Genomic DNA, 24,721 nt, shown 5'->3' with positions numbered 1-24,721 from the left:
TTATTTTCAGAGGATATACTTGATTTCTATTACATTTAAGTGTGAAAAATTACATATTAAGCCTTTAAAGCACATTTAAAAACCACAAATGTTGAGCCAAGAGCTGTACAACCAAGAGAAACAACATGAATTAAAATAAAAGACAAAGAGCACCCACAGACAAAGTCCTACAGCCTCCAGCAGATGTTACCTTTAAGGTGATATTCTTTATAGGTGTTGCCAGACGGAGAGCACATACACTTTTTTGACTAGAATATAGCGGCTAAGCCTAAACTTGAAGCCACTGCATAGACGGGCTAATTAAGCCGATTCATTTCCGGCTTCGCTCCTGAGCGTAAAATAAGACAGTCCAATATCTTGGACTAGTGTGAGTGCTCTGATCCATGCTCAAGCACGGTACACTTCCTTGGCCCTGGTTAAATGCTGAAGGCTACAAGAGGTATGCTTTGTGAATTAGACCTTGAAATGAAGCAGGTTAAGTAAATTATGCTTAATTTTTGGTGCTATTAGTGGATGCAGTCGATTCCTTGCGAATTCGCTCCAGTGTGACTGACAGGAGAGATGATCAGAGGCGTGGAGTTTTTACCACCATTGTTGTTGTAGGGACAGAATAATGGGTAGAGTTTCTTGGTGAAGTAGCAGCCAGTGAAGGAGTAGATCAGAGCTGCAGCATCAACGTCATAAAAGGAGACCAGACCCTCCTCATAATCCACAAACACCCCCACCTTCTCAGGACCAGACTTCAGGGAGAGACTAACTGGATCCCCGGTAAGAGCTTGATACGTGTTTTTATTCCTCAACCATATCGTCCAGTTTTCCGGAGGCATCACTGAGATTCCTCCCTTCCGCTTCATTGACTCTGAGGCCACTCCTAAAGTCCAGTCGGTCTTCCCTTTAACCTGAACCTCGTAGTAAAATCTGCCTGAAGAGAAACTCTGCTCTGCTAAAACACATGTAGCCCAACTAAATCTCTCTGGATTGTCGGGGAGATTCTTCTTTACATCGCCATGTTGAACTTGTTTTCCATCATCAGACAGGATGAGATAGGGATTCGCTGTTTTCGGATCAAGTGTCACATCCACCTCATACTGCTGGACCCTACTCAGCTCAAGGTTCTTTCTTTCATTTTGTTGAGCTGACTGTTTGTACTGAGCAGCCATCTCAGAGATGAACGTATTGACCCGCAGCCTAGGTCTGTGGCAGAAAATCTCTTTACAGTTGGGACACTGACAGCAGTCATTACCATCCCAGTATGTAGTGATGCAGGTTTTACAGAAGTTGTGTCCACATGGTGTGGTGACAGGATCAGTGAACACATCCAGACAGATGGAGCACAGGAACTGATCTTCAGTCAGCAGACAGCTGGCAGCAGACATTTTAACAACCTGAGGGAAAAAAGTAAAAATTTGTCAAATTAAGACAGTCAAAGAATATGTTGATTATGTTGTACGACGATTGTTGGGTTTTCTTGGCAGACACACCTCTTTAATGACACATGGAGGTCTGGGACAGGGCATGTGAAACGGCACTGTCCCAGACCTCCACTTAAGTGGTCAAACCCCATTTTTCCACTTAAATGTTCAGAAGAATAAAACAAAGTGCTGTTGACTTTCTACTGAACTTTAAATCACTGAGAGACTCCAAAGATCAACTCAGCCAGGCTAGTTAGCTTGAAGCAAAACCAGTTTATCCTGTGTTTTCTCCGTGATGACTAAATATAGCGAGCGCTGTAAACATGTATGTCAGAACCAACTCAACCACTAAGACTGTGGAATGAAATCTGGTTTGTTGTTAATAGCAGGAAAAAGGTTTAAAAGTTTGTTACTATGTTAAGATTAGCCTAGCTGTGACTCGTCTGAGTGCAGTCACTATTGTTTGGCTTTTATTTGTTTAGTGGTCGAGTTAAAACATCCTTTTCACTTCAGTGTTTTTGGTTTGTAGTTCAGTGTACTCACCAGTGTTTGTGAGAAAAACCTTCAGTTGAATTTGTCTTCAGAGAGAAACAGAGAGACTCGTCTCGATGCAGCTCTGATGTGACTTTCACTTTCACTAACTTTCACTTTCATTACAGAGAAAAACATGTTGGAGCTCCTCCTCTTTCAGTGTAATTGTCTGTTATCTGCACTTGTCTGCCTTGTTGAAGTGTTTCATGTGCAGAGCCAGTTTGTGTCCTGTTCATACTTCATTTTACAGATAAACAAGTTCTTGCAAGTTGAAGTGAAAACTTCTCTATAACTGTTTTTTTTACCAACTACACAAGGAAGGAGCCTATTTCCTTATTAGTGAAACCTTTACTAAAGTATAACAAGATGCTCCACGTCTGTCATTTGAGAACAGGCTGCTGCTGCACTTATAAAGACTTAAATAACAACTTTATTTGTTAAAGGCTTGAAGAGTTTTCCTTTCATAATTTTTGCGCAGGCTGGTCTCGAATTCGTTAATTTACGTGATTTTTTTTTTTTTTAAACATGGCCCTAATCCACCGTCGTACAAGCCAAAGTTCACAATGGAAGAAAAACATGATCTACTACAGTCCCAATACCCCTCTCACAAAATCCACACGAGTAATTATTCAAATTAAATCTCAAATGCAAGAAGTGATTAAATGGATAGATGTAATTTTCAAGTGTCCTGTGCATGTTTAGGCATCACTATAACTCAACACATGGATATATAGGCTAATGTATGATTTTAAAAAAATGACCAAAAAAAGGTACTTTTATAGAAAACTGCATGTTAACGCATACAATGTAAAAGTACATTAAGCAGAGGGGTTAACTCTGTCATTGCAAACTGCATGTTGGCACATGGAAATATTTAAATGTACCACATTACAGAAGAAAACATCAATAATTATGTTTTGTTTGAGATTATTATATTAATATTTAATATTGCTGTTCAAGGTTATAGAAACTTTGACACAGGTTATTCTACCTGCCCTGGGATCAGTAGAGAGATTTTTGATTTTACAAAACAACTTTATTTACAATAATTAACGACAATTAACAACATACTTTTATACAGGAAAAAGAAAACTGAACACTTAATATCACACAATTGACTTTTTAGATGCTAAAAACAAGGTTGAAGATGAGTTTTTTGTCTTCTACAGAGCAGATTATCCCTCCATAGCACCATGTTTCAATGAAATCTTTAATATTGGTCATCGCTGTAAAGAAATTAAAATCCACCCAGACTCTGGCTCTCACTAAGGAAAGGAAGAGGTCGGTCACTTTCTTTCCTTGCCTGTTCTCCAACTGTTTCTTCCTGCTAAGATAGATTGCCAGTTTTGCTTGTCCTGATAAAAAGTTTAAAAGTTTCCATTTAACACATTCATTTTGTTGTACCCTGCTCCAAAGATAAAAACTGTTTTTGACCATGTCTCTCCATAAAAACCTTCTTTAAAACCCCAAACAGATCGTTGAGTCTGACACACTCTGAAAAGCAGTGAAAAATTGTTTCCACAGACCCACAAAGAAACACTGATCAGACACAGAAGGATTAAAACGAGAGACAAAAGAGTTTACGGCTATTGCTCCATTTAAAATCCTCCGTTGCAGATCACCAGATCTCTTGTTCAGAGGGCTTTTATAAAAAAAAAAAAACTCCACACGGGCTTGATGTGGTCAGCCACTTTCAACCATTGTCTCCACTTGGTGTCCACTCTGTTTTTCAGTACATTCTCATTTAATACTTTAACACACACACAAAACAATTCCCTACCTCTGACATTAGAAAAGGTCAAACCTTTATCATCAGTCCCTTTTGAATGTATTTCATTTGAAACACAAGAATTCATTGTGAGGCCTATTTCAGGAAAAGGATCACTATCAATAGGTACTTCCTTCCAGCTAGTAATCCTGAAGCATCTCCTTCTCTTCCCCCGTCAGTCTGAGACGCAACAGTCTGAGCACTCTGTCCACAAAACATGCAGACCGGAGACCAAGAGCAGAGGTCACTGCTGCTGTATTGTTCAGTTCAGGTCCAGCTATGCCCACGATCTGTCTCAGTGTGGTGTTGTCAGTGGAGATGAGAGCATGCGTGAGGCCCATTAAAGATGTGTCCTGAACATCCAGCCGGGCCCCATAGATCAGAGGCTCCTCCAGCAGCCAGTGTAGGGACAGTGTGGGCTCTAGTCTTTTCCATAAAAACAGTTTCCAGGTTTTAAAAAGGCGCTGATAAAAAGCAGACAGGTTTCATAGATTAAAACAGTCAGTATTCATTAAAAACAGTGAGGAGTCTAGTCCTAGTCCATTCACTTTTTTAAAAATGCTGCTGGCCACTGGTCTCCAGACCACATCAGCTTGGCCGGTGAAGAATTTCTGTCGGAACTGGATTCTGAAGGCGGCTACTCTGCTGGCCAGGTGGACCAGACCCTGCCCTCCTTCTTCTTTAGGTAAAAACAGCACGGCCTGTGGAACCCAATGCAGCTTGTCCCAGAAAAGTCCAACATCACCGATTGCAGTTGTTTAAGGAGTCCAGCAGGGGGCTCTATAGATGCCATATTGTGCCAGAGTCCACAGGAAACCCGGGCCCTTTTCCGAATTGTCACAGTTCAGTATGCAGTACGTACTATTCAGTAGGGAGTTTCAGTATACTGAACTTTAGTGGTCATTCAGTATGCATTTTTAGGGTCCACCTCAGTATACTGAACATTTCAGTGTGGATACTAACTTCCGGGTTTCATGCAGTATGGATCGGATGCGTGCTTTCAGGAAATGAATTGTGTTTTACCACCTACAATGCTGTGCGAAATTAAACGTAAATCGTCACGTCACGTCCGCCTCCAAATCAAAACAAACGAGCGTGGATTAATTGAATCAATTTTGAATCTAGAGTTAAAGTCCCGACTGAAATCACTACTTTAAATTAACAACAGAAAATATAACAAATATCTGCATTATTATAAAACCTTTCCCCCTCTATTTAAATAATGATTTCACTATTTAACAATTTTAATTTAAACAAACACACAAAACACACACACAAAACACACACACAAAACAAACACACAAAACACACACACAAAACAAACACACAAAAAAAACACAAAACATACACACAAAACAAACACACAAAAAAAACACAAAACATACACACAAAACAAACACACAAAACAAACACACAAAACAAACACACAAAACAAACACACAAAACACACACAAAACACACACACAAAACAAACACACAAAACACACACACAAAACACACACACAAAACACACACAAAACACACACACAAAACACACACAGAAAACACACACAAAACACACACACAAAACAAACACACAAAACACACACAAAACAAACACACAAAACACACACACAAAACACACACACAAAACACACACAAAACACACACACAAAACACACACACAAAACAAACACACAAAACACACACAAAACATACACACAAAACAAACACACAAAAAAAACACAAAACATACACACAAAACAAACACACAAAACATACACACAAAACAAACACACAAAACAAACACACAAAACAAACACACAAAACAAACACACAAAACACACACAAAACACACACACAAAACAAACACACAAAACACACACACAAAACACACACACAAAACACACACAAAACACACACACAAAACACACACAGAAAACACACACAAAACACACACACAAAACAAACACACAAAACACACACAAAACAAACACACAAAACACACACAAAACATACACACAAAACATACACACAAAACATACACACAAAACACACACACAAAACAAACACACAAAACACACACAAAACAAACACACAAAACACACACAAAACAAACACACAAAACAAACACACAAAACAAACACACAAAACACACACAAAACACACACACAAAACAAGCACACAAAACAAACACACAAAACAAACACACAAAACAAACACACAAAACAAACACAAAACAAGCACACAAAACAAACACACACCCCGCAACTAAACGTTAAACCGATCTCAATACACCCAGTAACAATAAAGTACCCAAAACAACAACTAACACATAAATTAGATTAAATTAACACTCACTCAAGAGCTCCGCACACTCTCACACACCAACTCTCAGCACATCCACTCAGAGAGAGAGAGAGAGAGAGAGAGAGAGAGAGAGAGACTTTAGATCTGTGTGTGTCAGGCCACAGCACAGTTTGCACTCATTAAGGTTCATTACAGATAAAACCTGCTCACATGAATAAGTTGTCACAAACACACGGGGTGGATTTGAATTGTCCTTCCTATCTCCTTTCACTATCCACTTTACCTTAACCCCGGGGAAAACGTCATGAGGTCAAGGAAAGATGTTAGGAGAATTCATATTCATTTAACAGCATCACCACCTCATGACTAATTTCAATAATGCTACACACGGTGTGTTTTTTTTAATAACAATAACTCTTTTCAGTGTAGTTAATGTGTAATTTTCCATTATTGTATTTTTTATTTAACTGATGTTAATATGTTTGATTTTTAACTTGTATTTTTGTTTTTAATAATTATATTCCCGTCCTCTGTTTTCTTAAGCTGCCGTAATGCACAAATTTCCCCCACAGGGATCAATAAAGTTTATCTTTATCTTATCTTTAAAGGACTTAGGGAAAGGCGATCTCATTGCTCTGACAATCCGACCACATTTCCACTAGGCGACGTCATTAAATGTGACGGGCCGGCGGAGGTTAATGACGTGAGTCTGCCGTGTTGAAACGAAACTACAATGTTCTGAAAATGGACTACAAAAAACACATCTAAAACACTTTCCCCTGTGCCTTCTTACCAGTGAAATAATCCTAATTACCACAAGGTTGGGATTGAAATAAAAGCAATATAGACTACCAGACTACGAGTAACAAAAGTGAAACCATCACCTTCCTGTCCACTCATCAATCAACATCAAAATAAATGTGAAATTAATTGTTACATTTCTGTAAGATATAGCCTACACATAATGTTTTAAGCATACAAATGTACAACTGCACAAAGCATTCTTAAGTGAATGAAATATTCGGGTATTTTAGTAGTAGGCATTATAAAATGATAACATGTTTCCAAACCAACAGACTTGAATTGCTTCTTCAGCACTGCGCAGCAGTCTGATCAGCTCCTTGTGGAGTGCACTTTCTTCAACTAAGTAAACTCAGTTAAAAGACTTTTAATAAGAGTCTGGCAGTCCGTTCTTCTACGTGTCCGCAATATCGTAATCTAACTCTGGCTCTGACTTTTTATGCGCTATGAATCTGTGTCATCTCCGCGCACAATTTGAGGAAGCATTTTAGCGCTGCTCCACGGTTAAACCAGCGGACCTCTGTATGATCGGGCAGCCTGTGCGTGATATCATGTTTGGATAAGAATGAAATGTTCAGTAATAGTTATATTTTTTACGGTCTGATGAAAGCTGGTGATAAAGTCGCAACAGCAGGCTACTGCATTTAGAAGTGATGTCGCGCTGAAACTTTTAGGTGATCAACACAACACGTTCACCTGTGGGTGACATAAAAATAAACCATCTGTAATTAAAATTAGTTATTATTCATTTTAATTGACTGTTTTTACAATAACCAGAGGCAAAATAAGTCTATCATCAGGCTCAATGCCGGTGTCCGCAACCTACACTTAGTCTGGATGTGAGGACTGAGGGCTCCGTGTCTTGGCTGGATGGACTCTCAGTAGTGGGGATGGATGGAATGACAGTAGTAGGGCTGGTTGTAACAGTAAGCTTAGTTTTCTTAATGAAAAAACTTTAAATGTTTCTACCGCTCTTCATTTTCCCTCGTTTTGGCGCGTTTATTTTCTTTTTCCGTTTCAGTTAGGCTACTCTGGCGCTCAGGTTGTCGCAATTTTTAAACACACGCAACTTAGAGCAGTGAACAGGACCACAGCCAATCAGAGGCAAAGACCCACCCGAGCTCTGTCTCTTGTTGGTTTAGACCACGATATGATCCTACCATGAGTGTGAGTTTCGGTCACAGGAGAACACAGAGAGATGATGCGCTTGCGAAAGAAATCTATTTTTTCACCCGGGCAGCGTCAGGTGCACCAGTGCGACCTAGAAAAAATGTTAGTCGCACTCTTAAAAATTTTGGTCGCATGTGCGGGAGCCCTGTAACACAACAATACAGCGCGAGTTGTTTTGGTTTCATGGGCAAGGGCGACATCTGCTGGATCAAAAAATTGCATATAAAGCCTTTAAAGCAGTTATTATAACAGATCAAATCATGTTTGATTGTATTCATCAAAGCAGTGAAGTTGGTTTGATTTAGTTCTTAAAAGTAATGTGACTCAAAAGAAAAACAAATGACAGGAATAAAGTTAACGTGTATGCCAACCAATAAAAATGATCACATAAATTGATGAGTTCTCAAATAGTTCTACTCAGTGTGACTGACAGGAGAGATAATCAGAGGGGCAGAGTTTTTACCACTATTGTTGTTGCAGTGATTAAATAATGGCAGACCCCAATTTAAACAGCAGGACAGTGGAAGAATGGCATCCCGTAGGGTGGTGCAGTTTGGCAGAATTTAGATCTATAAAATGGAGATAAAGTTTCATGTCGGCTGTTTCAGGTTAAACTAGCGTATCAACCAGAGCGATGTGTTACGATGTGTAACGCCAACATGCCTGAGCCAAATGTGGTTACACATCGCTCCGGTTGACGGCAATGCTAACGTTAGACACACTCTGCAAACCTATTTGACATTTGCTGTTTAGTCTGAAGTATTCGGTCAAATTCAACAATCACCTGAGTTTTGCAGGAAAGAAGTAAATGTTGATGAATTTTTCCTCAGAGGGAAACAGAGAGACTGGTGTTGACTGCTGTGTCATCAAGGCACGGTTTAATTTCACTCTGACTGCAGGTAACGTGATCTCAGTCAAACTCTCTTCAGGACGTTTTATTGCCCTCTTGGGAGAACTTCTGATAAAGACTTTGGAACAACATGGGCTCTGACTTCTTTAGTTATGCTTTATTGTAAAATTGGCAGCAGCCAAAAGAACTTAACAAAAGGACGCACGTTAAAAGACAATTTGTGCAAGATATATTCGAGCACACTTGAACCAACGGACTACTTTTATGATCCCACAAACACTCCAAACTTCATCTCACAGTTTATGGCCTTTTAATCAAGCTGTTCTTCCCGGAGAATAAAGAACACCAGCTGATTTGACAACTTAAATTTTAATCAAAGAACAAGGTGACCCTGACCAGGCCCGTCCAAGGCAATAGTTGGGCCCCTGAAAGGCCCAGTGAAAGGTCCCTTCTGGATCTGATTTGATTAACCAACACATGTCAGTGTTTCCCCTAGGATGGAGTTGTAGCAGCCCTGGTGAAGTGGAACAATGTTTTAGTTGCGTGCAATTTAAAAAATATATCTTCTTTAATTATTAACATTTATTGGACAGAATAGTCAACCAACAACCACCCAATACAGTAAAATTACATAACTAAATCAGTGAAATCCCAAAGAGCTGTGCCTCCAAACCATGCATCTTACCAGGGCTTTTCTATTTTCGTGGTGGTTGGACGTCAGCTGTAGTCTTTGCAGTGTGTTCAAGTACAACTTTTTGGCCAAGACAATGTTAGGCGACGCCACAGACGGCCTTCTTCACCACTAGTTCTTTGCTACCTGCTTGGTGTGTCAGGGCCTTTAAATGTACAAGGAAATATCCACAAACACTTGCCCACCACAGTGCCCATATGATTTGCTTTAGCCTACTTTGTATTTGTTTTTTTAAATTATCCCTGTATGGCCGTCACCTTACTCCTTCAGCCCCTTCCCCTTCACCACCTGCCTGTAGCGCAGAATTAGCTTAATTAGCCATTTACCCTTTTGTAGTAAAAATGTTTTTGCCCACAAACATACTTACTTTCAGCCTAATGATTCTGCATTCCTCTTCCTCTTGAGAGGAATGCGGCCTTAATCCTTAATCGTCTGCCGAGAAGACGATCAAACTTGACTATCTAGAGGAAGTAAAAGTCGGATATGTCAGAAAAACACATTTGTCTACAACAAATGTGTTTTTCTGACATATCCGCCGCCAGCACCGAGGGGCCACGCGGCCTCGGGTGCGGGGATCTCAAAACCGGTAATGATCCTTCCGCAGGTTCACCTACGGAAACCTTGTTACGACTTTTACTTCCTCTAGATAGTCAAGTTTGATCGTCTTCTCGGCCTCAAGGCAAGGGTTTCAGCATCTGTGACTGAAGGAAAGTGTAATGTTATTTGTGATTTTGCTAAAGGCTGCCACAACACTCAAAGTGAATAAATAACAAATGAAAACTGAGCATATAGGCTGCACTAAAAGTTCAAGGCATGTAAGGGAATTTTGTCAAACTGATTTTTTTTACAGTCTCTGCCGAATCACCTTTCTATGACCGATCAACTGGTAATTACCATCTTGAAGAAAGGTGTTCTGCTATTGATGAAGTCTCTTTTTAAGATCGATGCAATGTAACAATCGGGAGAGAACCATCCATGAGATGGGAGATGAGAGAGATAAACGTCAGAGATGCTGTGCCACAAGCTGCAACTGTAGGAACTACACTAACTATGGTGATACAGATCTTCTTCCGAGATGGTATTTCTGGTATTTCTTGGAGCATCCACGTTGTTGTAACCCTTCCGCATCGTCAGCAGGGATCTCTGGGTCTCAGGTGTTTCGCCCCTTAACCTGAACACCTCGCCTGAGTGGGGCAGCGAAGACTGACTAGCCTTCACCTGCAGAAGGGTTCCAACTGTGGGCTCTCTTCAGCCACAGCCATCTTGAGCTGGACTCGGCTGCTGCAGCTATGTCCCTGGTGGCTTTCTTCAGCTGTTTGGGCTCCAGGCCCACCCTCTGGAGGAAGTAGCGCACCGATTTTGCTGGGAACCCGTGGCAGCCGACTTCAATGGGGTAGCTGGTTGCATGCCACCCCTTTAAAACAGGTTCGTCGACCAGGTCTTGGTATTTGGCTTTTTTCAGTTGGTGGGACGTGGCTAGCCTCTCTTCCCAGGGCACTGTGAGCTCAGCAACTGTGATACTGTGATGGTTTTCGTGCTCCTGGATAGCAGTAATTGTCGGACGGCATTATCTCATTTCCTTTGGAAAAAGGAATACAATATAACATACATCACAAACGTGCAATATATTTATCTGTATAGTAATTTTACTCATAGCTTTTCTTTTTATATCTATTTATATCTGCACCTTATTTTTCTATGTAAATACTTGCTGCTGTTTTTTATCCTGCACTACGAGCCAAATGCAACAAAATTTTGTTCTTATCTGCACTGTAAAGTACAAGTTTGAATGACAATAAAGAAAGTCTAAGTCTAAGTCTAAGTCTAAGTAAAGGATGGTCCAGTGTATCCTATGCTAAAAGGAGGTTATAAAGGAAGCATTGACGCACCTTTCCTTAGCTTTTACCACGAATCATGGCCGCCACTTAAATGTTTCCGGGTCATTTCACTCAGTTAGGAACCTTCAAAGCAAAAAAGACAATTTGAATGCACCCAATGGGCTGCCGCTCATGTCTCTCAGATGACATCCACGTTTCCTCCACTTGCGTCCCTCTTAGCCCCTCCCACCAGAGATGCACGGAGAGATGCGAGGAATCAAAGCAGAGGAGAGAGGAACGAGGAAATAGGATTTAAGAGACATGAGACGTTCTTTCCTCTCACAGTGTTTAGTCTGTGTACTTTACCTGATAACAAAATCATGAAGAACAACCTGCAGTCTGCTAATAAAAAACATACAGACCATTTCTACAGGCACAAAGCACCATTTTATTAGGATCTAAATTTCTGCAAAACAGGATGCATAACATTTTCAAACCATACAATCATTAACGATCATGATGAATGTAAAACGTGTTTCTGAATGACTGACTGACTCCTCCCACTCTGTCAGACTGTCACGCTCATCATAATCAGATTAAAAAGGTCAAACAGTGTGAGTGATCATCAACAGAAATATCAGCTGTTATGATAATGAAGGAGGCGTTTATGATCCTTCGGTTTTAACACTTTTTGTTTGATGGTGAATCAGAAAACAGATCAAACAAAAGGTTGAGGAGTGATCAGCCGCCATTGTGTTGATTTCATAAAACTTATACTAAATATTTTATTGTTAATTACTCATGTCATACACTTGATTTAAAACACCACGATCTGTAACCCGGACTGTCGACTGATTGACGGCGACGAGCTTCATATCAACTGTTGAGTCGGTCGCCTTCACAGATCTAATCAGTGAAATACCTTCACCTCGTCACAGCACCGTTCTGCCACAGCGAAACTAAATTATGTCAACATTAATATGAAGATTGAAGCAAATATAATAACGCCTTAGTTACTTTCCCCAGTAACTAGTTACTTTTATAATCAGTAACTCTGTTAGTAACTTAGTTACTTTTTGATTGTAGTAACTAGTAACTGTATATAGTTACTATTTTTAAGTACCGTGCCCAACAGAAGATGTGACATGCCATGCACACAGTGTCCCCGTTTATAACCCGTTCATTTTGTTGTGACATTCTTAGGTATCAATCCCAGTATGGTTGAAAGGGGCCAGTGTTAATACGTACAGCGGGGAAAATAAGTAAATATATTTCCGATGGGGCTATTGGGATGAAATTTTCACCAGATGTCAGAAACAACCCAAGTTATCCACACATACAAAGAAATCAAAACATATATATGTCCATGAAAAAAAGTTATGTGTAATTAAGTGAAATCATAATGGGAATAAATATTGAACACATGAAGAAAAGGAGGTATAAAAAGGCATGAGAAGCAATCCTGCCCCCTATCAGTGCAAATTAATATCAACTGGATTGGTCCTAATTGATGGCCTATAAAAAGGTTTCTCATTACCAAGGTGTCACACAAGAAGCATTTCATGATGGGTAAAAGCAAAGAGCTGTCGCAAGACCTTCGTAAGCTTATTGTAGCAAAACATAAAGATGGCATTGGTTACAGATGCATTTCTGAACTTCTGAATGTTCCAGTGAGCACTGTTGGGGCCATTATGCAGAAGTGGAAAGAACATCATTACACCACTAACCGGCCATGACCAGGTGCTCCTCACAAGATTTCTGACAGAGGAGTCCAAAGAATAATTAGAAGAGTTGCCCAAGAACCAAGAACCACTTGCGGAGAGCTTCAGAAAGACCTGGACTCAGCAGGCAAAGTTGTTTCAAAGAAAACAATTAGTAATGGACTCAACCGCCATGGCCTTTAAGTATGCTCAACGCGCAACACACCACTGCTCGAGAAAAGGCATGTGGAAGCTCGTTTAAACTTTGCCGCACAACACTTGGACAAGCCTATGAAGTACTGGGATAATATAATCTGGTCAGATGAGACCAAAATTGAACTCTTCGGCTGTCATAGCATACACTATAATTGTTTTCCGACCAAACAGTTCTGGGGACTTTTTGAAGAGGAACTATCCACTAGGGAGTTCCCTGAGAACTACAGACGGTGATGTTCTTGTGTTTCAAATACATGGGCCAGACGTGGCCATCGAACAGGCCGGGGGGGTCTGGCACAGTGTAGTTCCTAGAGCTCCATGGGGACTTAAATTTTGTCTGCATTCGCACCGCCATGGTGCTGGTTCATATGAACCTTAAAGTGACGTAAGCCAGCAGACAGTTGCTATAGCAACGTCATTCTTGCAACACAACAGAAAATATGGAGGATACCGTGGTGGGAGCTGTTTGTGTGTTGTGTGTGATTGGGTTCATGAATGAAATTGAGTTTAAAAGGAGACGTGCAAGAGAAAAAGCCTTTGAGAGACTAAGAAGATGGACAGCAAAGAGGAGACGACTTATTCAAAAGTTGGCAGCACTTCACACGATTGAGGCGGACAGGAGACGAGAGCGCTGCAGACTTAAGTTAGCTGCCCTAAAGTGCTCTAATTTTTAGCTTTAAAAATTTGAAGTGCTCAAAGCAGTTAATATGAGCCTAACTTGGCATATTTGTATTCTGTATTTACTTTTCTAACCAACATTTAAACTCGTATTTCATTAATTTACCCAGTGTTTAGCCTGCAATACATTTGTTTACTATTTCAATATATATTTCTGTCTCTATTATCCATTTAGGCTACTTTGTCTTTAACCTGTATTGTATTAGCATATTTAAGACCGTCTGTCTTTAGGTAGCTGTCTCACAGACTGCCTGGTGGTGATGGGTACTAGATCTAGCAAACACTAGGGCAAGCAACACCTTGTTATTACTTTCAAATAACGTTTTATAAAGTCAGGGTTACCCCGCTTACCCTCTTCAGGGGGTTCCAATAGCGGACTGCAGCTACCAGAGCTGCCGCTGGCGATAGCCTCTAAAAGCCCGACTGCTGAGTCCTTCATGCCCGCATCAAGCGTACCACTTGCTGGTTTTCCTGTCAGATCCGCTCTGGTTGTTGTGGTCTTTTAAAAAAATCTTGTTTCAGCTTTTTGATCTTCTAATGGCACTGCTTAGCTGTGTGGCTGATACCCAAAGTAGCGAGCTGGCATGAGATACTTTGAAATATTTTGATGTTCCGCTTTGATGACTCAAAATCCTGTTGGATTTCCTCCGTCGCGTAAATGCATAATAACACCTGGACTTCGTTGTCGGTCCAATTTTCTGTGTTACTTACTTTTTTATGATTTACAGAGCTTCTTCAACTGATATTTAGGCCACTGTTATTTGATAACGTTTACTGTGGGATTTAAAAAATGGCGGTTGGTGGTACTGGATTGGCTCTTGTGTTCGACCAATCAACGTACACTAACGTATGGAATCCCGTGCATGTACGTCACTCAAAGTCCCTCTTTTGATGAGAGAGTACCTACCATGAAGCAGGAGCTAAAAAGGTTCCTCTAAACAGGGTTATAGGAACTACAATAGTTCATAGTTCCTGCGGTCCGGAAACAATAAAAAAGAGGGAATGTTCCAACAGCTCATAGAACTATGAAAAAAAGGAGGAATGGGCAAAAGTCACAGCTGAGCAGCTGTATTAAATACATTTCAGCAAGTGTGTTCAGTACTTTTTCCCTGTGTCATTCCACTTTATTACACACAACTTAATTTATGGACTTTTTTGATTTTGATTTCTTTGTATGTGTGGATTACTTGTGTTGTTAACTACATCTGGCGTTCAATACATATTTTCCCCGCCGTATAACATCCCCATCCCAGTTATTAAAAAAAGGCCTTCTATCTGACTTCAAGAACGACTAGTATTATACTAGTAGTAGTACTATTTCCTGAATGGAGATTTCCATCCATATGTGACAGCAGCCCTGAAGCGGAATTTCTCCACCCTCCTGTCCAATGATTTGGCCTGGAATTGGCTCACTTGCCCCCCTTTGACCCCTAACGGGATAAGCGGTATAGGCAATGAATGAATGATCAGACGGGGGGAGTTTTTACCACCATGATTGAGATCAGGACTAAGGTATGGGGAGAGTTTCTCTTTGAAGTAGCAGCCAGTGAAGGAGTAGATCAGAGCAGCAGCATCGACGTCATAAAAGGAGACCAGACTCCCCTCAAAATCCACGAATACCCCCACCTTCTTAGGGTGAGATTTCAGAGAGAGACTGACTGGAGGGTCAGAAAGGGCTTTGAATTCTTGTTCATTCCTTAAACAAATTGTCCAGTGACCGTTCAGAGGATTCAGGATGATTTTTCCCTTCCTCCCCATCGACTCTATGGCCACTCCTACAGTCCAGTCGGTCTTCCCTTTAACCTGAACCTCGTAGTAAAATCTGCCATAAGAGAATCTCTGCTTTGATAAAACACTGGGACAAGTATCAAATCTCTCCGGACTATCTGGGAGGTTCTTCTTGACATCGTTGTGATGAACTTGTTTGCCATCGTCAGACAGGATGAGTTCGGGATGTGCTGAATCAGGATCCAGTGTCACATCCACTGCAAACCTCTGGGCCATCCTCAGTTCTGCCTTCTTTATCAGCTTACCGAGTGTCTCCTCCAGCTTGTTCACAGCTCTCACAACATTCCCCTCATATGAAGGTGGATGGACTCTGACTTGAGTCCAGTCCTTGGTGGGTGGAGCAGCTTTCAGAGACGTGAAGTTTTGGAGGAGTTGAAGGGGGTCTTCAGAATGTGAGAGCTGCTTCACCTCAGCGCTTCTCTTCTCCAGCTCAGAGATTTCCTGTTCCAGCTCCTTGATGAAGCCTTCAGCCTCTTTCTCCATCTTTCTCTGCGTCATTTGGATTGTGTTGATGAGCTCGGCCTGGCTTCTCTCAACAGATTCTTTCAGAGCGGTGAAGACCTGAACACCTTCTGTGGTCTCTCTCTCTGCATTCTTATTACTGAGCTCCACTGAGTGCTTGATCTCCCAAATTTTTGTTTTTTTCCTTTGGATTATCTGCTGAATTTCAGCCTCTGTCTTTCCCAGCTCGGTCTTCTTTCCTTCATATTCTTCTTTCAGAGGAACAAAATCATGCATCTTGTGGTCTAAAACGCTGCACAGCATGCAGACACACATCTGGTCGTTCTTACAGAACAGCTCCAGCAGTTTGTCGTGCTTCTTACACATCCTCTCGTCCAGGTTCTCCACGGGGTCGATCAGCTGATGTCTTTTCAGACCTGAACTCGTCAGATGAGGCTCCAGGTGAGTCTCACAGTAAGAAACCAGACACACCAGGCAGGACTTCTGAGCCTTCAGTTTGGTTCCAGTGCAGACGTCACAGGGAACTTCTCCTGGTTTGGACACGTGTTGCTCTGAGCTGCTGCTTCTGGCTTCCTGTTGAGCTGACTGTTTGTACTGAGCAGCCATCTCAGAGATGAACATATTGACCTGTAGCTTAGGTCTGGTGCAGAAAAACTCTTTACAGTTGGGACACTGACAGAAGTCATTACCATCCCAGTATGTAGTGATGCAGGTTTTACAGAAGTTGTGTCCACATGGTGTGGCAACAGGATCAGTGAACACATCCAGACAGATGGAGCACAGGAACTGATCTTCAGTCAGCAGACACCTGGCAGCAGCCATTTCGATAACCTGAGGACACAAGTCAGAATGACGAGTTAAAACAAAAATCAAAACATCTACATTCATTTATAAATTAAAAAGAAAATCTGCACAAATTTCTGTAAATGTATACATTAAAATCAGCTTCAAATGTACAGGGCAAGCGCTAGGGACATGTGGAATAAGTATCCATTAGATGTTTCTTGTCAACTATCACAGACCTTTCAAAATAAAACATTAAATATAACCTCAACCAATATCTTAAAAATTCGATCTGGAGAAAATGACCAAGCCTGCCTTTAAAGTCCTTGAAAAAGTGCCTAAAACTCCTGCACAGTCTAGCTTTCAATGTTTTGGTCACATTGCAAGTAGGACAGTGTGCATTACTTTCCCATGGACCCAGTTTATAAAAAAGATGTGCAAAGTTTTTATTTACAGTTTTCAAAAAAAAATGCTCCATTGAAATGTAAAGAAAAATACTCGCTGCCTTCTGCAAAAAAACAACAACCTAATAGTTGATTTTAACACAAGTCCCACCTCTGACAGGGTAAATAGCCAATCACAGTTGAGGATTTTTGGGGTGGCAAGCAGGGTGACCAATGAGATTTCGCCAGCCTGTTATTTTGGCGCTCCAAGCACCAGGGTCCGTATTCACAAACATTCTGAGAATCCTCAGAGAGCTCCTAACTTAGCTTCAAAAATCTGCGCAAGGATTTTTAGCCTAGGAGTGATTTCGGAACATTCTCAGAGCGACTCTGAGCGAGGAAGAGACAGAAACTTTAATCTTAGTTTTTTCAGAAGATGTGATTGGTTTATCCCAAAAAATGCAGAAAAAAAATCAGACATTGTGTAATTATGAACACTATGAAATTAGCATCTGTCTGATAGGTTAGATCATTTTTCAATGACAAAATACAATACAATATCTCATATAACACCCAGACTGTCCATCTCGTCCTAGCATTAAAAATACTTTAACCTTCTTTGATAAATTATCAATTAATAGTGTAACTGAGACCATCGTCAAAATGAAAAATACCACCTGTTCTCTCAATACTATTCCTACCCACTTTCTTAAAAAAACTCTTGCAACAACTGTTCCATTTGTTAAAAATGTATTGAACTCCTCAATCTCATCTGGTTTGTTCCTGATTATTTCAAAGCGGCAGTAGTTCAACCAATCCTAAAAATACCCACTCTTGACCCAGACGTTCGCAACAATTTCAGGCCAATTTCAAAACTACTGTTGCTTGCAAAGGTTTTGGAAGAAATTGTAGGAGAGCAGGGGTCTCATTTATAACCGTTGTGTACGCACAAAACGAGGTCAAGACCAAACGGCAACCTCCGGTCTTGAAAAATGAAGCCAATGCGGAAGTAAAAAAAACTGCAGTTCGTCGAGTGTCCGCTTGAGGCTGGCACCAGAAGCTCCAGAAATTAACGTGTTTACAGCCTGGTACAAAAAACTAAGTATATCTGATAAGTTGACAGCCTCATGTGCTCCCACTGTGTGAATTTTCTTAAGACTCAACAGATTTTATTTTATTACATAAAACGGCTCTGCCCATATACGGGTTGTGGCAGATTTGATTGACAGCTCTGCGCCATCTGTGTGTCAGGTCAGGAGGCTAGGTAACAGCTTGATCCGTCTGATTTCTCGTCTTTTTTACTTCGTTTGGAGAGTTTGTTTAACACATATCTGACAACATACACGGCTTGCTGTGCGGTTAACAGACCATCCAAGAAGTTGATTCTTCAGTTTTTTTCAGTAACTGATATAGTAGTGTTATATTTACTGCTTACTCGTGTGTTGGTATATTTACGGACCTAGCTTGTTTAGCATTAGCTTGTAAACCAGTTGGCTAACTGTACTCAGTATAGCCCATTATTTACGGTCAATGGTTTAGCCGATCAAGACTCCCATTCATGCCAAAGAAGCTAATGGCAACATAGCTAGCCAGGACTATTAAACTGGGGGAAATTTTAATTCTGAAATGTTAGAAATTTTAATTGGCAAGATGTTGAAAAGACAGAGTTTGTGTGATGTTAAAAACTAAAGGTCCATCTCGGTGGTTAACCGTAGACTGTAAATATGGTTATCTGACGTTATGATGAATGTTATACTCCACGTAAATGTCGACATTAAAAGACAAATTTTGTGTATAAAGTTAAACAGTAATCGGACGATACCCACTGGTTAAACATGTTACAGAGGATGATATTAATGTTACATGGTTGACGTTCATTTTGACGGCCCACAAACTCAAACTTCCAACATTTTCTGTCATTATTATTATAACATAAACAGGCGATAACAAGTACAAAACTAAAGATGTCGACAGACAGAGATCGACTATATGTTGAAGCTTGAACATAAAAATTAGATTTGTGCAAACAACAAATTCAATTTTTTTCTTTTTGTATGAGTTCAGGGAAAATTAATATGGTTATTAATATAGTTCTTCATCGTTACAGATGCTTACACAGAATATAGCAGTAGAAATATAAAAGATATAAATAACATATGGAATGAAAATAAGATATAAAGCCATAAGTATGAGAAAAAGTTTGAAGAATACAGCCATGTACAGAGCTCATGATAATAATAAATGAGCTACTGTATGTTGGGTACTGAAGCACAGAGAGTTGGGACCTGTTCATGATTTAAATAATTCAGGTAGTTTTTGTTTCATGTTAAGATGAAGTACTATCCACAATAAACTGCTCTATTTTTCCTCCAAAATCTGAGGTAATTTGATGTGGAATATCATTGTGCAAGTGAGTGAGAGAGCTGAAAATACCATGATTACAATAAGGTTTAACTTCTTAACTTTGAAAAGATGTTGATTACCTGAATACTGTACCTTTGTTGTCTGGGTAGTACACTGCTGAATTTATAAATGTACTCTTACACACAGATGAATACAGAAAATGCACAAACAAATTGATTTAATGAATAACTGCTATTTTCTGTCTTTCTTTGCCACCCTGATGACCCCGCACTAAAAAGTAAATTTTCACCTGGATCCATGTCACATGCTCAAGCTTCTTCAGAATTATTTTTCAACAGTTGAAGTTCTGGTGAGATAAGACGGCAGTACATCAAGGAGCTCCACAAGCTTCAGGAGGAGGAAGGTTTGCACCTTGGAAGACTGTATTCATGCTTCAGCTGATCTCCTCCCAACAACTTGCAATCTCATCTCATCTCATCTCATTAGGTCTATCCTCATAATTAGTCACAGAGCAGACGGAGTTTCCCACGAAAAAATGTGGCCAAACAATAAAACGTTTTTGTTCGTTGAGCAAACTTTTGATTAATAATATCATACAGTGAGGGAGACTGCTGACTGAAGTGACCTGACAATATGTATAAGTCAGTGTGGGTCCCATAAACATGTAAACATTGCAGATATTCTCATGCGTAATGATGAACGGTGTATGTTTTCGCACTTAAAACAGCGTGAATGCAGCAGCGACGTGGTGTCATTCTCTGATTTTTGTAAAGTTTGTGATCCTCCTGCTGCAACAAACTACCGATATGTCCCTTTTATCTTTCACTTCATTCACAAACTCCTCCGTTTCTGGGTCAGAATGTTTTGTTTCTTCGTCTAAACTTCCAGGTTTCGCTGCGATCCAGCGCTGGAAACATTTAATCTGTCCCGTTGTTTGTATTTATTTTTATTCACGAGCTGCTTTGCATTGACCGTTTATGGTTGAATGTGGGCGTGTAGAGGGCGGAACATGGGACTAATCTACGTGCGCACATTTCCAGATGGATCGTGATTTATAAAGGGAACATTGTGTGCAGGTGTGCTTACGAACGGTTTTATAAATCTGAATTATTTTATGCGCACGCCATTTCCGGGTTTTTGGCGCACGTACATTTTTAGTATGAATTCTACGCACTCTTTTATAAATGAAACCCCAGATCATTTCATTTATGAACGAAAATTATGTCTTCGAAGAATTTCAGGTTTTAGGGCAGTTTACAGGACTGAAACCACACTCCTTAGGGTTTTAAATGACTTCTTTTAGCAGCTGACTCTGGGAAACACACTGTTGATCATAGTATTTTAATCAGGCTTAGTAATTAGTGGAACATGGTAAGCCCTGTTCTGCAAATTCATCCCATTTATAAAAAGGGACTGAAGGTTAGGAGCAACAGAACATAGATATCGACAAGCAATTGTGTTTTTCTTATTGTTTGCACTGCTTCTTTAGTCGGTCTGAATGCTAAAATCGTCTGTAAATAAACATTTTAAAGTAGATATTTAAAAAAGATCTTCCCGGGGGGGGGGGGGGGCATGCCCCCAGACCCCCCTAGGAGGTTTGGATACATGTCACCTTTTTCATCCCAGATGAGTTTGCACCACTGTTTTAAAAGTATATAGCCTACAAGATGTTTCAAATCACATGCTCACTTGTGCAGCAGCTTCTACACATGCTGATTGTTATCAGCAGGAAAAGGGTTAATCAGTGATTGGATGCACCTGTGGAGGTAACCACAGGACAAACTCAAAATGCATGTCTCACTTTGTACTGAAAAAAGTCAGAGATGGATTGAAATGTCTGCATAAATATTTTCTGTCTATTCTGCCCAACTACGAGTCAAAAATATTCCTCATGTAGTTTTGAAAACATTCCTCTGTTTTCTCCTCAGCTTGAGAAACTCTTCATCCTGTTAAAAGTCCTCCTCACAGTTTAACACTTGAGGAGTTCTCTTAAGTACGATGTAGGATTAGAGCCATGTTAAAAAAAATATATATTTTTTGATTTCGAGATTGAACTCGTAAATATACGAGAATAATCTCGTAAATTAACGACTTTAATCTCATAAATTAACAAATTCGAGACCAGCCTGCGCGAAAATGATGAAAGTATTCTTAAAGTCTTTAAAGAATAAAATAATAAAGTCATTATTTTAGTCTACATCAGAAGAGCATCAGCAGCCTGTTCTCAAATAACAAATATGGAGCATCTTGTTATACTTTAGTCAAGGTTTCACTAATAAGTAAATGTGTAGTTGGTAAAAAACAGTGAGTTCAAGAGAAGTTTTCACTTCAACTTGCAAGAACTTGTTTATCTGTAAAATGAAGTATGAACAGGACACAAACTGGCTCTGCACATGAAACACTTTAACAAGGCAGACAAGTGCAACAGACAAAAATAGTTGTGTTGGGGCTTTACTTTTGCAAATATGAAACTACACATGCTTTTGGCTTATCATCTTCAGATTTTCATAAAATATCAGGAACCTGAAAAGATACTGCAATAAACTGTGGCTTTTCCGAAGAAAGAACCACACTGACTTGGAGGAAGTTGTCAAAAGAGGAAAAGACTCTACTTTCATCATTTTCTACTTTCATCATTTTGCGCAGGCTGGTCTCGAACTCGACTTTATTCTCGTAAATGTACGAGTTTAATCTCGAAATTAATTTGTGGCCCTTATCCTCCGTCGTACTTAAGGGCTAAGACACTTTGAGAATAACTTTCATCTTTACAAGGATCTAGTCTTAACTTTGAGGGGAAAGAGTTTTCGTAGAATTTTGTCACTAGGAGCAACTCTTAATAGGCCTACTTAAATCCCTGTACACGCACCATCACAACAGAGTTATGCATGACGGCCCACCTGACTGCAGTTGGAAACGGTGAAATTAGCCTGTTTGTTTCTCTATTCTCTCTGATGTAAACCAGCCTGAGTGTACCCTACTGTTTAGTGGTCTAGTTAAAACAACATGTCTGAAGATTCAGTACGTTTTTCTGTCTTTGTAGAGCAGCATACTGACCAGGAAAGCCTTCAGTTGATTTTGTCGTCCGAGGGAAATAACAGACCGCACCCTGGACCAAAGCTGTGCTGTGGCACAGATTGAATTTCACTTTCGTTTCTGAGTCACGGTGTTACCTAAATTCAGCTCGGGTAACGCAGGTTTTACTGCCATCTGGAGCCAACACAGTGACACAGCATGGAACAAAATGATTCCTGACTTTCCCAGTAAAGGAACCTTAAAGTATAAAAAGACAACACAACAACAAGAGAGAGCTTTGCAAGATATTATTTTATTTTACAAGATAATCTTTTGTTCCTTTTGGCCTCCGGTCCCTTTGTTTTTTGTTTTTCTATGATAACCTTGGAGGGATATTTAAATTGAATAAAGCTCAGGGTTAAATCTTAAATCTGTGTGGTGTCCTCCTATGTTTTCTCTGTCCATGTTTTTCAGCCCAGGTTTAGTTAATTTTGGTAAAGGAGGTCGTAACATCCATCACATTTATCTACACGTTCATCAGAAGTTTATCAGCAGAAGTCCAATGGCGTCTCTGAAGTCTTTCCTATATACACTGAATTGAGCAGGTGAAAGTTTCTCAGCCACTCTCACCTGCACTCCTTCTCTCTCTCTCTCTCTCTCTCTCTCTCTCTCTCTCTCACACACACACACACATACACACACACACACACACACACACACACACACACACACACACACACACACACACACACACACACACACACACACACACACACACAAGGTCAGCCTGCCTACACAACTGGCATGAGTGAGCTAATGAAACAAACCTCAGTGCTGCTCTCTAGTGTGCAATACTACACTTAAACACCATAAGACTGACTGTGCCTGTGCATGCAGGACGAGATTATTTTTTTAAACAGAGGAGGAAATACCCGCCTGCAGTCAGGTTTCAGAGCTCATCACAGAACGGGAAATCTCCTTTAGTGTTGTAGTCAAGACCTCACTAACAGAGACCAAGACATGGCCGAGACCAGAGTGCCCCGATTCTGAAACTAGACCAAGATATTTAGAGATCAAGATCAAAACCAAGACCATAAATATCTTTGACAAATCATCATCTTGAGTTTAGGGGGCGTGTCCCTCACTTAGGCCGTAACACCTGGAAGTTTGCTGCCGTAACCGGGGGACAAAAATCAAACTACAAATGACTTGAAGTGATCCGTAGTTTTGAAAAGGAGCGTTTTCCTTCTAATGTAATCACAGTAATGATGGAGACAAATAGCCTATCAGGGGTGGTCTTGGCTGGAGTCTGCCTAGTCTGAGGTCGAGACAAGTCACAGTAAAAATACTTTCACTTCTGAGTCAAGACCGAGACCTTCAAAAGACCGACCAAGACCGATCTCGAGAACAACACAACTGCCCTTCATATCAAATCAGTCCAACTAGAAAAATGTCAAAAATCAAGCCACTCCTTTAGACCAAAAACCTGCAAACAGTCATCATGCTTTTGTTTTAACGAGGTTAAATTATTGTTACTTTCTTTTTCTCCGTCTGCAGAAAAAATAAATCTCTCTCCTCTCTTCAACTGGTCCAAGATGCAGTCGCCAGGGTTTCAACAGGTACCAAGAGACACAGTGCGGGGATCCTCGCATCCTCGCACTGCGCTGGCGGTTAGTTTTAGAGTTGATTATAAAGTTAACCCAGAATGCTTTTGCCCTATAGCTATATTTCTGACCTTTTAACTCCTCATGTACCAATACAGGCTTTGGGGTGCTCAAATGCTGCTCTCCTGGTGGTTCCAAACTCAAGAATAAAAAACAGAGGTGACTGAGTGTTCACCACCCGGACCACCAGACTCTGGAACAACCTCCCAGAGGAGAGTATAGCTGAATCTAAGTCTCTTCTTAAAACTCACTTTTAGGGTCTAGCCTTCCTGGGATCCTCTATCCTCCCACTGCATTTGTTATTTTTTGTTTTCTATTGTTACTGGTTTTTTTATGTTTAGG

At 40.3% G+C, this 24,721-nt stretch overlaps 1 protein-coding gene across 2 annotated transcripts; it reads right to left on the bottom strand.

Annotated features, from left to right (window-relative positions):
• Nucleotides 1-22,819, bottom strand: LOC109984842 (E3 ubiquitin-protein ligase TRIM21-like). 2 transcript variants are annotated; one of them, XM_065956838.1, is made up of 3 exons: nucleotides 22,758-22,819; nucleotides 15,550-17,004; nucleotides 1-725 (listed from the first exon to the last, which is right to left on the bottom strand). In XM_065956838.1, the coding sequence occupies exons 2-3, from the start codon at nucleotides 16,993-16,995 to the stop codon at nucleotides 507-509; spliced, it is 1,665 nt and encodes a 554-aa protein (XP_065812910.1). In that variant the 5' UTR covers nucleotides 16,996-17,004; nucleotides 22,758-22,819; the 3' UTR covers nucleotides 1-506. The 2 variants fall into 2 exon arrangements, with proteins under 2 accessions (XP_065812910.1, XP_020490643.1); XM_020634987.3 differs by lacking the exon at nucleotides 1-725 and having other exon boundaries at nucleotides 11,750-17,004.
• Nucleotides 22,820-24,721: the final 1,902 nt, after the last annotated feature.

Source organism: Labrus bergylta, chromosome 7 (genome assembly GCF_963930695.1).
Source record: "Labrus bergylta chromosome 7, fLabBer1.1, whole genome shotgun sequence".
NCBI classification, from domain to species: Eukaryota; Metazoa; Chordata; class Actinopteri; order Labriformes; family Labridae; genus Labrus; species Labrus bergylta.
Note: the sequence above shows the minus strand (reverse complement) of the source record. Positions and strands in the feature narration are given on the sequence as shown.